This window comes from Drosophila nasuta, chromosome 3 (genome assembly GCF_023558535.2).
Source record: "Drosophila nasuta strain 15112-1781.00 chromosome 3, ASM2355853v1, whole genome shotgun sequence".
Taxonomy (NCBI): domain Eukaryota; kingdom Metazoa; phylum Arthropoda; class Insecta; order Diptera; family Drosophilidae; genus Drosophila; species Drosophila nasuta.
Window position 1 is genome coordinate 19798915 of NC_083457.1, and position 16996 is coordinate 19815910.

Sequence of the window (16996 nt, forward strand, 5' to 3'; positions counted from 1 at the left end):
TTTGCGGGATGGGAGATTCGTCCTGCCTTTTACATACTTATTTGTAGACAAAAAACTACAATACCCTATTACCCAATAGGTAGCAGGTATAAAGAATATCTTATCTTGTATCAATAACTGCATAAATATAGCCAGACAGCGGCGAGTGCATATTAATCTATCAATTCAATACCTTAAGTATAGGAACTAAAAACATTACAAGTTTGCGTGCAAACTTTAGTTGCTCCACGATGATCATTCTGATTGGATTGATTGGACTATTTTTTGCTGTTGTGCTTGTTGCACTAGTTGTAATTGTGCCACTTGGCGCATTAGCAGTCATTGCGCTATTCGGATTTGGTGGAATCGCTGCGTTGTTTGTGCTGCTTAAAGTAACAGGCTTATGGGCATCAATTATGCGTTGTATTAAAACCACAATTAAAACCATTATTGGATTAACAAGCGTTTTAATAATTCTTGGTTGCATACTTGTCATTTATTTAATATCGCGTTGGGCATATTTCCAGAATGAATCAAAGGAAGTGCTTTAAGACCAAAGTTAACGAAGAGACGCAACAAGTTGGAAATGATTAAATCGTTAGCTTTTTGACTAAATACACAAAATTAAAGTTATTTTTGTTGCGTTTTGTATTTTATTACGGCATTTGGCGGACAGCAGTCTGTGCCAAAGCGACTTACAAAAAATATATGCAGAAGAAAATCGTGTAAATGGTGGTGTGACCTGTGAGCCCATTAAAAGGGTCGCAGACACAATCTGAGCCTTGAGTCTGAGGCACTTTACTGCAGAGCACGTGACCTGAAACCAAAAAGAAAGGGAGCGAAAAAAAAGAACTGGTTATTCGTTTAGTTACGCAAGGGAAACCGCAAGACGGTGCCCAAAGCGCCACCTAGCGGTTGTCGAAGAAGATGGCTTCCCTTTTGTGGATTTTATTTGTAAAGATAATAAAGTTAATTTCCCGAAGAGCGACTGCTTAAAAAATCAACGCATTGCGTATTATATATTAGATGGTTTGTGCAAGATTTACGGTAAAGTAAGCCGAAAAACTTTTACCTCGAGCCCGATGGAAAACTTTGAAATGCATTAAGTTTGTAATCTGTAGTAATTCAGCGAGTAGCAAGCAAGCCGGAAGGAAGCATCAGCACATTTACTAAATGTATTCGAGCTACAACAACGTTTGCATATTAATTCTGTTTGAACACGTAACGTATGCGTAATATTTGAGTATAGCTCACCTTTATTTGGCTTTCCTAATTTTACGGCTGTTACTAGACTTCTCGCCCTTTCTCTCTCTCTCTCTCTCTCTCTCTCTCTCTCTCTTTGTAGTTGTTAGTATTATTAAGTTGTTAACGAGCCTCGGATTCAACTTTTTGCTTTTTGATCAGCCCCTATGCCAGGCACGTACGAGTTGGTCAGGTAGGTTGGATGGGAATCTTTAACCTGTAGAAGCTTTAATGAAATGTATTCCAATTATAATGTATATATTCAACTCCGCTTAGTTCATAATCAATTTCACTTGGGCGCACTTCTTTTCTTTGCTTTAATTAAGCCATTATACAGCCGTCACACTTAAGGGTTAATCTCCACCAAGTCAAGCATGGCAGTCAGTCAACTCTAAATGTCCACACAGCCCTGCATTAATTGCACCGCAGACATTGCTCATAGCCCAGAGTCCACCATCTGTTTCCATTGCAAAGGGTTGAGCGCAGCTCGGGCAGTGCCTTAGACAGACTAATTTCTATGCCTCTCACGTATCTGTCACCAAAGGACATCAGTTAATGCCCCGGCATAAAGCAGCGATGAACGTTCAATCGTCGCTACCGAAGTTGGCACTTTCGACATTAAATCGGACAGAATGCGTTACCTATGATTACTTTTTATACCCGCTACCCATAGGGTAGAAGGGTATTATAACCTTGTGCCGGCAGGAAATGTATGTAACAGGTAGAAGGAGGCATATTCTTGAGGTATATTCTTGATCAGCGTCAACAGCCGAGACGATCTAGCCATGTCCGTCTGTCGGTATGAACACCTATATCTCAGAGACTATAAGAGATATGTAGAGCTATAATTTTATTTCGACAGTGTTTGTTAAGTTTGCACGCAGATCAAGTTTGCTTCAAATTTTTGCCACGCCCACTCCCGCTCTTGCAAATCAATAATAACAAGAGTAATATTAAAGCTAGACGTGCGAATTTTAGAATATAAAATAACAACAATGTTGTTTGTGATTCCTGAAAATTTGGTTGCGATCAGATAAAAATTGTTTAAGTTATTAAAGAAATAGTTTTGTATGGGCAAAAACGCCTTCTATGTATGTGTTGTATGTATGCGTATACGTATATACATGTTCGCCTCTATATTTGTATCTGTATGCAAGAGGCACTGCGATAGCTCTATTGGTAGAGTGCAAGCATATTCGGTAGTCGGGGGACTCGGGTTCGAGCCCGCTCGGGGTACAAAAAAAATTTTTTTTTTTTAATCGTATTTACAACAATAATAAATAAAAATTGTGGATTTTATTAAAGAAATATTTTGTATGAGCAAAACCGCCTGCTGTGTATGTATTGTATGTATACATATACGTATATATATGGCTCGACTATATTAGTATCTGTAAGCATAGGAGCTTCATAAGCAATTCGATAGCTCAGGTGGTAGAGTGCAAACCGAGCATGTTGTGGTGCCCGGGTTCGAGCCCGCTCGAGGTACAAACTTTTTTTTTTAACCACCTGGTCGGTGGTGCTCGAGTTCAAATCCCGATCGAGAATACATTCATATTTATTTTTAATATTTTGAGATTATTTCCGTAATATTTTGCTTTTAGCGGGTATTTCTTACTTGTTAACTGACGAACCCGACGAAGTAAAGCTTGGTAAATTCGTAAATAAAACGATGCATATTATTTTTTATTTTATTTTTTATTTAGCGAAAAATACAAATATGATAATTTGATTAGCTACGAATTTTTGCTAAAAATCGTTTAACAGCGAACGGCTGCTCTTCTGCTAGTAAGTTCTTCTTCTTCACTAACAGTGAGCGACTTTTCTCCATTCCATTTTCGTCTCTGTGAAGGACTTTTCCTCATTGCGTTTCTTACAGGAGACGTCATTGGCAACAGGCTTTTCCTCTTTCTGCTTTAGACCGAAGATCTGTTGACAGGTGGGCTTCTCCTCATTAAGCTTGGTTCCATAGATCGTGAAGGACTTTTCCTCATTGGGAGCGACTTTTCTCCATTCCATTTTCGACTCTGTGAAGGACTTTTCCTCATTGCGTTTCTTACAGGAGACGTCATTGGCAACAGGCTTTTCCTCTTTCTGCTTTAGACCGAAGATCTGTTGACAGGTGGGCTTCTCCTCATTAAGCTTGGTTCCATAGATCGTGAAGGACTTTTCCTCATTGGGAACGACTTTTCTCCATTCCATTTTCGTCTCTGTGAAGGACTTTTCCTCATTGCGTTTCTTACAGGAGACGTCATTGGCAACTGGCTTTTCCTCTTTCTGCTTCAGACCGAAGATCTGTTCACAGGTGGGCCTTTCCTCTTTTGTCTCGAGGGTTTTCTTAGTTTCAAGGAAGGATTTTTCCTCATTGCGCTTTTTACAGGAGATGTCATTGTCAATTGGCTTTTCCTCTTTCTGCTTCAGACCGAAGATCTGTTGACAGGTGGGCTTCTCCTCATTAAGCTTGGTTCCATAGATCGTGAAGGACTTTTCCTCATTGGGAGCGACTTTTCTCCATTCCATTTTCGTCTCTGTGAAGGACTTTTCCTCATTGCGTTTCTTACAGGAGACGTCATTGGCAACTGGCTTTTCCTCTTTCTGCTTTAGACCGAAGATCTGTTGACAGGTGGGCTTCTCCTCATTAAGCTTGGTTCCATAGATCGTGAAGGACTTTTCCTCATTGGGAGCGACTTTTCTCCATTCCATTTTCGTCTCTGTGAAGGACTTTTCCTCATTGCGTTTCTTACAGGAGACGTCATTGGCAACTGGCTTTTCCTCTTTCTGCTTCAGACCGAAGATCTGTTCACAGGTGGGCTTTTCCTCCTTTGTCTCGAGCGTTTTCTTAGTTTCAAGGAAGGACTTTTCCTCATTGCGCTTCTTACAGGAGATGTCATTGAGATCTGGCTTTTCCTCTTTCTGCTTCAGACCGAAGATCTGTTCACAGGTGGGCTTTTCCTCTTTTGTCTCGAGGGTTTTCTTAGTTTCAAGGAAGGATTTTTCCTCATTGGGAGCGACTTTTCTCCATTCCATTTTCGTCTCTGTGAAGGACTTTTCCTCATTGCGTTTCTTACAGGAGAAGTCATTGGCAACTGGCTTTTCCTCTTTCTGCTTTAGACCGAAGATCTGTTTACAGGTGGGCTTCTCCTCATTAAGCTTGGTTCCATAGATCGTGAAGGACTTTTCCTCGTTGGGAGCGACTTTTCTCCATTCCATTTTCGTCTCTGTGAAGGACTTTTCCTCATTGCGTTTCTTACAGGAGACGTCATTGGCAACTGGCTTTTCCTCTTTCTGCTTCAGACCGAAGATCTGTTCACAGGTGGGCTTTTCCTCCTTTGTCTCGAGGGTTTTCTTAGTTTCAAGGAAGGACTTTTCCTCATTGCGCTTCTTACAGGAGATGTCATTGAGATCTGGCTTTTCCTCTTTCTGCTTCAGACCGAAGATCTGTTCACAGGTGGGCTTTTCCTCTTTTGTCTCGAGGGTTTTCTTAGTTTCAAGGAAGGATTTTTCCTCATTGGGAGCGACTTTTCTCCATTCCATTTTCGTCTCTGTGAAGGACTTTTCCTCATTGCGTTTCTTACAGGAGAAGTCATTGGCAACTGGCTTTTCCTCTTTCTGCTTTAGACCGAAGATCTGTTTACAGGTGGGCTTCTCCTCATTAAGCTTGGTTCCATAGATCGTGAAGGACTTTTCCTCGTTGGGAGCGACTTTTCTCCATTCCATTTTCGTCTCTGTGAAGGACTTTTCCTCATTGCGTTTCTTACAGGAGACGTCATCGGCAACTGGCTTTTCCTCTTTCTGCTTCAGACCGAAGATCTGTTCACAGGTGGGCTTTTCCTCTTTTGTCTCGAGGGTTTTCTTAGTTTCAAGGAAGGATTTTTCCTCATTGGGAGCGACTTTTCTCCATTCCATTTTCGTCTCTGTGAAGGACTTTTCCTCATTGCGTTTCTTACAGGAGACGTCATCGGCAACTGGCTTTTCCTCTTTCTGCTTCAGACCGAAGATCTGTTCACAGGTGTGCTTTTCCTCCTTTGTCTCGAGGGTTTTCTTAGTTTCAAGGAAGGACTTTTCCTCATTGCGCTTCTTACAGGAGATGTCATTGAGATCTGGCTTTTCCTCTTTCTGCTTCAGACCGAAGATCTGTTCACAGGTGGGCTTTTCCTCTTTTGTCTCGAGGGTTTTCTTAGTTTCAAGGAAGGATTTTTCCTCATTGGGAGCGACTTTTCTCCATTCCATTTTCGTCTCTGTGAAGGACTTTTCCTCATTGCGTTTCTTACAGGAGACGTCATCGGCAACTGGCTTTTCCTCTTTCTGCTTCAGACCGAAGATCTGTGTCTCGAAGGGTTTCTCTTCATTTATCTTAGTTCCAAACACGTTTTCTGCGAAGGACTTTTCCTCATTGCGCTTTTTGCAGGAGACTTCGTTGAAAACTGGTTTTTCCTCTTTCTGCTTTAGACCAAAGAACTCATTAGCAAAAGGTTTTTCCTCCTTTTGCTTCAGACCGAAAACTTTATCGAAAGCAAACGGCTTCTCCTCATTCTGTTTGGTTTCAAATGTTAGACAATAATTCTCTCCCCTTTGTGTTGCGGAATATTTCGACAACAATGCAGAGCCGGTAGAAAGAAACCGATAAATGGGTGTGACGGTGCGGAAACCATTATTTTTTGCAATGGACAACATCCCGAAATTTTTCTATAGGTTAAAAAAGAATTGAATAAACCAAAAATATAAGCAAAAACTACAAAAAAATAATTTCGGGACTGCACCAAGACTAAAAATAATTTTGAGGAGTAGATGTTACTCGATTCAAACTAAGCCAAAAACTAACGATATACATGTAAGGTTTTTATAGCTTGCTAAATTTAGATGGGCAACGCCTACTTTAATTAAAAGAACATAAAAATAGACTATAGTTGAGAGGTACGAATAATAAATACTTTGATACAAATCAATTTAATAAAGTAACCTTTGCAAAGTAATGAAGAACGAAGTCAATGGATGTGTTTTAAGCGACTGAAGTTATAATACCATGTGAAGTGAAAATTATAGACTAAGCATAAGTATACACGGGCAATGTACTTCCATTTTAAGTGAACTTCTGCCACATAATGTTAACTCTTTGTTTTCATGCACTCGAATACATTTTGAATTCATGGGTATTTTAAAAGAATTAAAGTGAACATAATTTATTTATTAACTTATTGTTTCATGTAAGCCAATTTCAATTTTTGACTCTCATGTTAGATTTATTTGTTAACGACTTTTCATACACACATTTCTACCATTTATTTGATGCCACAAAAGCTGCATAATTTGTAGCTACTCATAACGAGTACTCGTACAATTCTATGTTACAGTTGGCGGAGCATGTTTTGAATGGTATTTTTTTCTGGTAGAGCAAACTGCACATAAATTTCCGGCACATCATGAGAATCGCCCGGAGGTGAAAACTCATAATAATTTCACTTCATTTTTTATGAGTAAATTAAAAAGCTAACCCCAGTCGTTGTTGCCTTGCTAGCTAACTTGTTGGCTTTCTGGTGTGCTTGACGTTTGCCATTCTGGTCGTGTCTGCTCCCACCGCGCCAAGCTAGCTACTAGCATAATGTGGTTGAAGGGATGTTATCAGAGTCAGAGTTGTAGTCAAAGCCAGAGTCAGAGTCGGAGTTGGAGTCAGGAGTTAGAAGGCAAGGTAGGTGGCAGTTAGAGTCAACGTCAAAATCAACGTCGCGTCGTTGTTTGTAGGGCAAGTTCGGAGACGTCGAGTCGGAGGTGTTTTGTGGTCCGTTGCAACGCTGTGTATGCGTGATTTGTGTGTCTTATCAATCACGTCTAATGGAATTTCTTTTTGTGGCCATACTCGAGGCAGACAAAGTTCCCTAATAATTTATAATAAGTTGCCGGGCCTGCGACCTCAAATTGAAAAGTTTTCCAATGTCGTTTGCCAATGACTTTCATGTACCATAACAGTACATAACATACACATATATATATATTGTTGATAACTTATGACAAAAACGTATACATAATTTTGAAGGCCATCTAAACAGATTCCAGAATCAGAGTCGCATATGGTTCCAAGGCAAGGCTACTTAATGTTACGTTGCTCCTGCAAAGAGTAATAAGAGAGAATAAGATAGAGTCAGTTAGTCATAAATTTAGCAATTTATTGGCCAACACAAAAACTTACCCAACCGTTGCGTTTGCCTCGGGATTACCCAACGTGATCCTATAGCTGCCAGTGGCATACAACACAGTGGCAACATCCACAGCACTGACACTCGTATCGAGAACATTAGCCACCAGCACATAGCTTGTCTCGCCACTCAGCGATCTCTTGATGGCCACCACATTGTCATTTACTGCCGCATACCTCGTGCTGCCGTATTGCAGTGTCCTTGTCTGTCGAAGTGTCACCAGCTGCTTGTACAACTTGAGGTGGCTGCTGTCAGCTGCGGTCTCTGTCTCCACATTGACAGTCACATAGTTGGGATTGATGGGCAACCAAGTGCTGCTGTTGGTGGAGAAACCAGCATTCGCTTCGCTGCTCCACTGGAAGGGAGTTCGTGCCGGATCTCTTGTGAAATGCTCGTAGATACTCTCATTGGAGTTGCAGGCAGCCGGATCGCGTGTATCTGCCCAACTGATGTCCAAGTCGGTCATACCTAACTCTTCACCCTGGTAAGTAACGCTCACGCCAGGCAAAAACATTTGCAGCATGTTCATCGTATCTATGCGATGCTCTCCATATCGACTGCCCACGCGACGTTGATCGTGGTTGCCCATCTATAAGAAATATGAAAATTGCCAAAGTTTAGTCTCGGCATAGCCCAATGAATATACAATATCTACTTTATGGTCCCTCTACCTGTTGGTACTAAATTATAGCATAGAAGGGTGTTATAGCTGAATACCAACAGCAACCTTTGGTAATGGGATTGAAGAACTTTGCTACACTTTGTTGACTTACCACCCAGTTGGCTGTCTGCCCGGCTGGCATCTGTGACAACCAGCTATTGATGATCTTCACAAAGCCAGTGGCATTCAGCAGCGTATTATTCTTGTCGCCATTGCCGCCGACAATAAATTGAAAGTTGAACGGTATCTGAGCACCTTTAGTGGTGCGATTGCCATAGAACTGCATCACGTAGTCCAAACTCGAATAAGTCTCCACCATGAGGACGCGAGTATCGCCGCCGTAGATGCGTTTGTAATCATCGAGTAGAGTTCGCCACTGATAAACCATATCCACAGTTTCGGGCTGATCCTGAGTGTAGATGTGCTTCAAGTAGGACGAATCATCGGGATCATCCGTATAGCCGCTTAATGGCTCATCGGGATAACGACCTTCGGCATCAGGCACCACCTCAAAGCACCAGGGCACGGCATCAATGCGAAAACCAGCAACGCCGCGATTCAGCCAAAAGGTGAGGACTCGTTTCATTTGGGCAACAACTGCGGGATTACGATAGTTGAGATCGGGTTGCTTGACAGCAAACTGATGTAGATAGTATTGTTGACGTTCGTCATTCCATTCCCAGGCGCTGCCCCTGAAGGCTTGCAGCCAGTTGGAGGGCGGCTCCCGGACGCCTGTTGAGGCATTCAAGTATCCATCATGCCACACATAATAATCCTCGTAGCCCTTCTCCCGCTTCACCGACTTCTTGAACCAAATATTCTCGTCACTTGAGTGGTTGGGCACAAAGTCAAGTATGATCTTGAGGCCCCGCTCATTAGCTGCCGCGATTAGCTGATCGAAATCATCGAGTGTGCCGTACTCTGGCTGAATGTCAAAGAAGTCAGAAATGTCGTAGCCAAAGTCAGCCATGGGTGAGGCAAATATAGGCGATAGCCAAGTGGCTGTAACGCCAATATCCTTGAGGTGATCCAGCTTTGAAATGATGCCCTGTAAATCGCCAATGCCATCGCCATCGGAGTCCTTGAAGGAGCGTGGATAAATCTGATAAAATTGAGCGACCTGCCACCAATCCTTTGTGGTGTCACTGCTGCTGGTGGCTCTCTCCAGATCTACAGCAGCTGCCTCTCCAAGGCAGCTCTGTAGAGCAGCGACCAACAGCACAACTAATAGCTTATTAAAGCGAGACATGACTGAATTGCTTAGGAAAGCTACAGCTCTTTATATACTAATGATCTCTTGAGTGTTTTTGATTGTGTTTATTGATATGATACTTTTAGTATGTATTACATAGTATATGTTTGTATATATTGTATTTGATGTATGCAACTAATAATGACTAACAAACGCTGTTGAGTGTGAGAACACGACGATAACTCAGATAGAGCACCACTTGAGCAACCAGCAGATAAACGCCCTCGATCGGCAATTGACGATGTTCTCCATTCGAGTAGTATGTGTAGTAGGTGGAAGTGCTTCGCAGAATCAGCGACTCTTTGGGCAGCAATTGTAAATTTTCCGATTTTATAAAATCACTGGAAAATAAATAAATGATAAATAATATAAATAAAGTAAACTTCAAGTGCATGAGTGTATTTAATTTTTACACATCACCGATTTCGAATCCAAACATGAATACTCACTATAGTAACAATTTGGTTTTTAAAGAAATTTACTGGATGAATGACATATAAATAGGCATTTCTGTATTATTAATATCAGGCAAAGCAATGTCGCCAAAAGTACTTTAATGTTGTATATTAGGATTCAAAGCAAATCTCAAAACTCAGAAGGATTTCTAAAATTTAGTTTAGCCATCGGTGGCGTATTCAGGATCCCCATGATTCAACCTCAAAGATTTGGCTCTTTAAGGATGAAAAAGTTTGCGATTTGCAGCACATAATGCACAATTTTGGTCTACCCTTTAAATATCCCAAAATCTAACAGTGGTTTCCGTGCTCATTGATAACTTACCCCGCTTTGCGTTGGGACTTATCCGTGACCAGCACCACTTCCATATCAGTCGTTAAATCAGCGAAACTATCCTTTAGATTGACAGTTTCAGTGCCATCGAAGATGTTCAGCAGTGTCACGTAGGTAAAGTCGTGTTGCCGGAATCTGTACAAAATAGAGGAAGATTTTCATAAAAATTCTTATAAATTTATAATCCCAAAAACTCACCGTTTGACTCCCAGGACATTTCGGTTGACAGCCTTCACCTCGGTCTCGCCAACCTGCAATGTTTTAGTCTCTTTGCGAAGCTGCATAAGTTGCTTAAATATGTTGAAATGGCTGAGTGGTTCTTTACGTTCCTTCTCCAAATTTATGAGTTTGTAGCTCGGTCCAATGGGCAGCCAAGTCTTGCTGGAATTGCTAAAACCAGCATCAATGTCGTCACTCCATTGGAACGGTGTGCGCTCTGGATCACGAGAGTATTGCTCATAAACGTTTGGATTCGTATTGCAGGCAGAGGGATCAACGGTGTCCTTCCACGAGATCCACACATTTGTCATGCCCAGCTCCTCGCCCTGGTATGTGACACTGGCTCCAGGTAATGTTGTAGTCAGCATATTCAGCATATCGATGCGATCCGTACCAAGGCGAGAGCCCACACGCGGTTGATCATGATTGCCCAGCTAGAAAATGAAATAAGAGTCAATCGGATAAAGAAAAAAGATTAAGTTGATTAACTTACCACCCAGTTGGCTGTGCGTCCCTTTGGCATATGTTGCAGCCATTGGAGGATAGTCCATTCATATGACTCGGCATTGGAGTTGTTTGATATATCGCTTATCAGTCGAAAGTTGAAGGGCAGTTGAGCTCCCTCGGCGGTGGCATTGCCGTAGTACTGCATTACAATGTCGATGGGCGAATATGTCTCGGCCAGCAAGATGCGTTCATCGCCATCTTTGAATTCATCGAGCACCGCACGCCACTCGTAGACAAGATTTATTGTCTCTGGCTGATCCACAGTGTAGATGTGCTGCAGATAGCCGTAGTCATCGGGATCATTGTTCCCATTGTTGCGCGGTTCATCGCGATACTGACCCGCTGCATCTGGCGCTATCTCAAAGACATGCGGTACTGCATCAATGCGAAAGCCGGCGACGCCCTTGGCCAGCCAAAAGCGTAGCACATTCTGCCATAGAAACGAGATAAGATTAACTTCAGTGGAAGACTCGCGTTGCTGAACAACATACCTTCATGGCCTCGCGCACTTTGGGATTACGATAGTTGAGGTCAGGCTGCTTCTTCACGAACTGATGAAGATAATATTCCTTTCGACCTTCGTGCCATTGCCAGGCGGAGCCATGAAATACGCTCACCCAATTGCTGGGCGGCTGATGCACTCCGTTCACCATCTTGCCCGGATGCCACACGTAAAAGTCCTTGTACTCCGGATCTCGGGCCGCTGAGCGTTTGAACCACTCACATTCATCACTCGAATGATTGGGTACGAAATCCAATATGATCTTTATATTCAATTGCTTGGCAATTTTAAGAAGATTCTCAAAATCAGACATGCTGCCAAAGATTGGAGCAATATCGGTGAAGTTGGCAATGTCGTAACCGAAATCGGCCATGGGCGAGGTGAATATGGGCGATAGCCAAGTTGCTGTGATTCCCAGTTCTTTGAGATAGGGCAGTCTATCCGCGATACCTAATAAGACAAAGAAATTTAGGTGATTCTCTATAATACAGTGCCAATAACTCACCGTTCAAGTCGCCGATGCCATCACCATTGCTGTCCTTAAATGACCTTGGATAAATTTGATAAAAGGCCCCAGTTTGCCACCATTTCGGTTCATTCTTAGCTTGATCTATATCCACGAAATCCGCATGGTAATTCGGATACGGTTGACTCATTGCCGGCTCGAGGCCATGCAGCATCAATATCACAAGCAAAGCCGCCACGAGGCTTGCCATTCTTACAAATGCTCCTCTGCAACGCAATATGAGCTCTGCGAACAGAGCAAACAAACACCGAAGACTGACTGACTGATCGAATACTGAACCCATTTGCTTATCAGATTCTCTCTTTCGTGTTGCTCTTAAAAACTGAGCACAGCACTTAATGCGTGCGTTTTTTTAGAGTGCATTCTCAGCGCTTAATATGCGGATAAAGCGAAGCTAAAGCACAATCAGTGATGTCAGTTTAGCATATTTCAAGCTATTTCAAATGGAAGAAACTTTTAAATTTAAAAAATAGTTTAAAGCAGAAAGTCCGTCACAAGTTAACAAAAACAAAACATTGCATTTCATAATCACAAATTTGCCTATTATTTAACCAATAATAATCAAAGAAAAGAAACATTTTAATCAACGCCGAGTGCATTCTCAGCTTTTAATATGCGGATAAAGCGAAGCTTGAGAACAATCAGTGATGTCAATTTAGCATATTAAAGGCTAGTTTTATTATTTTTCAAAATGAAGAAGCTAATAAATTTAGCAAACAGTTAAGAGCTTAAGGTCTGCAATAAGTTAACAAAAGTAGAAATTGTTTTTTTAATTCTTAAATTTGATGTAAACCAATAATCTATAACTATAAAAAATATATTGCCTTCTATTTAACCAAATAAACTTTATGTGAATAACACTTACCAAAACAACAAGAGAAAAAACATTGTAAACATTTCATATTGGCAGTGATAAGGCAAATCATGTTGCGAGACAGCAGAGTTTTTGAGTTCAGCTCAACTTTTCTTATTTATAGCTTTTTCTTGCTAATTTACTTACCTGCGTGCTCAAAACCTGTCAACACTTAACACGAGACACGACAAGATGTAGAGGGAGTAAAAAGAGAAAAATATAGCAACAGCCTTCGCTCTTATACATATGTATATAGCGGCAAAAGCAAAAGTCTTAAAATAACCACAATAATGTTTGGCGAAAACACAGAGATATATGTATATCGATATCGTAATATTGAGAGTGTTGTCAACTAAATTGATAAACAAATAAATATAAGAATACTATACTATTTAATTTATTATTTACAAAATTAACTCTTCTAACTATGCAATGAAACTTATTTAGGTCTTATTTATACAATCATTCAAATTTGCTTATAGTCAATATTAATAGCTATAATAACGGTTAATTTTCTAAAATTAAAAGAAATTTCCGATAAAAATAAAATATATGTATGTAGCATATTTTTCAAGTGCATGTTTTCTTATCTTTCTGTCTTATCGAAGTGCTGTTGATATGCAATTTTTCTCTCAATTTTTTGCGCAGATCTTATTTACTTTGTTTGCTTTCTCTTCTTTCGTCTCTCTTTAAATAATATTCTCTCTCTCACAACTCTCTTGCACATTTTGTCGCATCAGTAAAACAGCAGTCGTTGTTCGCTAATAATTCATTTGTTTTTCGGTCTCTCTTTCTATACCCTACTCTCGAGGGCAAAATAGGAGAATTGAAAGCAAATTTTAAATTTATAAAATTATATTCAATATGGGAAGAGATTCAAAAAGAATGAAGGTAAATAAAGCAAACAAATTAAGAGAAAAATGGCATAATCAACAATACTACTTGGCAATAATATGAAAAAATAGGAAAACATGCACTTGAAAAATATATTTAATTTTTTTTTTATAAATTTTATTTAATTTAAAGAGATATAAAATAACATTAATTTATTTATTTTCCATTTTATTCAATAAAATTGCTTTAAATATTGATAAGTATGTATCATTCATTTACTGATAACAGGGTATGTCCAAATCGAACAAAATGTTTTGTGGGAAACCAAACAAAATATGTATATACTCGTACATATGTACATATGTATATACATACATATGTATTTGCTTTTGGTACCGAACATATACATATCTACATGACTTAAACGAAATTCATTTTGCGGATGCTGATAGGGGAAAACAAAGTAGACGTTAGCTGCATCGAGATTAAAAGTGTTTTTTATTATTTACAATTTTATTGAAATGTATTTTTGAGTATGATTTGCGCTTAAACTGTGGTTGTGGAGCGAAGTACAACGGACTCGTAGGGCATCAGAGTGACACTGCTGGCGGAGACTTGATCACCCAGCTGTTTAATGGACTTGCCGGTGACAAGAGCATACTGGAAAGTGGAGGGGAGACCGCTGAACACGTCATTAAGATTAACATTCTCAATGTAGCCGAAAATGTTGAAGAGTGAAACGTAAACATATTCGCCACTCAGATAGCTGTGAAAAGAAATCAAATAGATTATATGATCATCAAAAAGTGATATATGTAACCTACCGCCTGACTGCCAAGACATAGCCACTGACGGCCTTGACCTCGGCATCGCCTTGCTGGACAGCTGGCTCCTGACGCAGCTGCTGAAGACGCTTGAAGACATTCAGATGACTGAGGGCAACGCCGCGTTCCTTTTGCACATTGCGTGTCGCATAATCCTGGGCGACTGGCAACCAAGTGGAATCGCCACTGGTGAAGCCACTGAACTTGCCATCAGTCCAGTGCATGGGACTTCTGGCCGGATCACGCGAATTGGACATGTAGTTCTCCTCGTAGCCATTGCAGGCCTGGGGATCGACGGTGTCCTCCCACGAGATGTACGCATCTAGCATGCCCAACTCCTCGCCCTGATAGGTGATACTGCAGCCGGGCAGAGTGAGCAGCAAAATGTTGAAGAGATCAACGCGATCGGCGCCGAAGCGTGAGCCAACACGATTCTTATCGTGATTACCAATCTAACATAAGTATAAACGGCAATTAGTCACGTGGCTGACGTGAAAGCCAAGACCAACACTTACCACCCAATTGGCACTCTTGCCACTTGGCATTAGCGATAGCCAATTGTTGATCAAATACTCATAGTGATACAGATTGCTTATCAGCTGGAAATTGAAGGGTATCTGTGCGCCTTCGGCCGTCTCATTGCCATAGTAGTGCATCACAATCTCAATGGGCGACCATGTCTCCACCATCAAAATGCTACAACACAACAGAAATAAGTACTTTGATCTAATGATCATCCTATTGAATTACTCACCGCTCATCGCCTCCGTGGTCACGCTGGAATTGTTCGAGTATCTCACGCCATTCGTATACTAAATGCGGGGTTTCGGGCTGATCGACAGTGTAGATCTTGTGGGTATAGCCATACTCATCGGGATCATCGGTCCAGTCGTTGCGTGGCTCATCGGGATAGTTGCCATTCTCATCGGCTTCAATCTCGAAGGCATGATAGATGGCATCCACGCGGAAGCCATCGACGCCCTTCTCCAACCAGAACCTCAGCACATCGTTCATTTCCTCTCGCACCACAGGATTGCGGAAATTGAAATCGGGCTGCTTCTTGTGGAACTGATGCAAATAGTACTCTTGACGACCCTCGTGCCACTCCCAGGCGGATCCACGGAACACGCTCACCCAATTGGTGGGTGGTCTGCGCACGCCATTCTCAACGAATCCGGGATGCCAAATATAGTAATCCTTGTACTTTTCTTCGCCAGCTGCGGAGCGTACGAACCAATCGCATTCGTCACTCGAATGGTTGGGCACAAAGTCCAGAATGATTTTCACATTCAACTGCTTGGCACGCGCCACCATATTCTCAAAGTCTTCCATGGTACCGAAGAGGGGATCGACCGCTTTAAAGTCTGAGATATCGTATCCAAAGTCAGCCATGGGAGACTTCAGGAATGGGGACAGCCAAGTGGCTGTGACGCTAATTTCCTTAAGATATTCCAGTTTCTCGGTCACGCCATTTAGATCGCCAATGCCATCGCCATCGCTGTCCTTGAATGATCGCGGATAGATCTGATAGAACGACGCCGTTTGCCACCAGGGGGCAGCCGCTTCAGCGGCCACAAGGCAAAAGCCAAGCAGTAAGACAATACTAGACCAAGTGGTCATGGTAAACTAAAGGGGACTCGAGGTCCATCGACCTCTTATATGCCTCAAGTCAGCTATCGATAATGTCAGAAACGACATTATTAATGCCTTGGCATTACCTCTTATCTTTTGTTTTTCTAATAAAAGTGATTCGCGTAATTTATTGAACAATTGAATTGATTCAATTAGATTAAGTGTGGTTGCTAAAAAGTCCACTTTAATTAGACTAATAGCTAATTACTTGAAGAATTATCTGCAGTAGTTTTAGAAGAAATACAGCTAAAAACTAATATGATATTACTAAGCACTTGATTTTCGAACTTGTTTTAAATTTACACTTCAGTCAAGGAACTAATTTAATCTGTTCAGCTAATTAAAAGACTTTCTTTACATTATCTGTCACGTTCTTGTTGTCATATCTAACTGCACATTAGAATTGTAACTCTGATTGCTGGGGCTCTCATATGGTTGACAATTAATATATATTTGGAGCACCCCCAGCAAAAGTGTGACCATAAATATTCCATTCAAGCTCTTGCAACGATAAGATATCGGTTGGGTCATAACTTTTATGCAACTACGAAATTCATTTGCGCTAATCTGTCGCATGATCTTCAATCGTGAGCTCCGTCCAACTAACAATTCCCACTTAGAGAAAAACCTTTTAAATGAACAAAAAATTCATAAATCATTCAAATATATAATATTGAGATATATTCATAGTTTAAAGAGCCATTTATTTATTCATCCACATAGGCCATATACTATATACATATGTACGTAAGGATGGTTAAGATTTTTAACTTAGTATAAAATGTTTTGTTTCGCACTGTTTTTGTCCCAATTATATCATGTGTCATATTGCAGAATTTTGTTATGCAATAATAATAATAGTGTTGGAAGAAAATTTGAAAATTATTTTTTAAATGCAAATTATACACTATAAAAGGTTATTTCAGATTGTACTTTCCAAAGAAACTTTCGTTCTTGTTAGTAAACTCTTTTTCTCTCTCTGCAC

At 40.9% G+C, this 16996-nt stretch overlaps 4 protein-coding genes across 4 annotated transcripts; all 4 read right to left on the reverse strand.

Annotated features, from left to right (window-relative positions):
• Positions 1-2900: 2900 nt before the first annotated feature.
• Positions 2901-6035, reverse strand: LOC132788377 (trichohyalin-like). Its single transcript, XM_060795798.1, has 2 exons — positions 4261-6035; positions 2901-4206 (listed from the first exon to the last, which is right to left on the reverse strand). The coding sequence occupies exons 1-2, from the start codon at positions 5893-5895 to the stop codon at positions 3028-3030; spliced, it is 2814 nt and encodes a 937-aa protein (XP_060651781.1). The 5' UTR covers positions 5896-6035; the 3' UTR covers positions 2901-3027.
• A 1117-nt stretch (positions 6036-7152) lies between these two features.
• Positions 7153-9337, reverse strand: LOC132788379 (maltase A3). Its single transcript, XM_060795800.1, has 3 exons — positions 8186-9337; positions 7406-8001; positions 7153-7324 (listed from the first exon to the last, which is right to left on the reverse strand). Exons 1-3 carry the CDS (start codon positions 9320-9322, stop codon positions 7258-7260), a joined length of 1800 nt encoding a protein of 599 aa, XP_060651783.1. The 5' UTR covers positions 9323-9337; the 3' UTR covers positions 7153-7257.
• Positions 9338-9375: 38 nt separating this feature from the next.
• On the reverse strand, positions 9376-12126 carry LOC132788378 (maltase A3). The gene is made up of 6 exons (XM_060795799.1): positions 11848-12126; positions 11332-11792; positions 10827-11270; positions 10313-10767; positions 10106-10249; positions 9376-9666 (listed from the first exon to the last, which is right to left on the reverse strand). Exons 1-6 carry the CDS (start codon positions 12056-12058, stop codon positions 9471-9473), a joined length of 1911 nt encoding a protein of 636 aa, XP_060651782.1. The 5' UTR covers positions 12059-12126; the 3' UTR covers positions 9376-9470.
• Positions 12127-14036: 1910 nt separating this feature from the next.
• On the reverse strand, positions 14037-16014 carry LOC132788384 (maltase A3). The gene is made up of 4 exons (XM_060795806.1): positions 15134-16014; positions 14895-15075; positions 14380-14831; positions 14037-14321 (listed from the first exon to the last, which is right to left on the reverse strand). Exons 1-4 carry the CDS (start codon positions 15997-15999, stop codon positions 14102-14104), a joined length of 1719 nt encoding a protein of 572 aa, XP_060651789.1. The 5' UTR covers positions 16000-16014; the 3' UTR covers positions 14037-14101.
• Between the last annotated feature and the right edge of the window lie 982 nt (positions 16015-16996).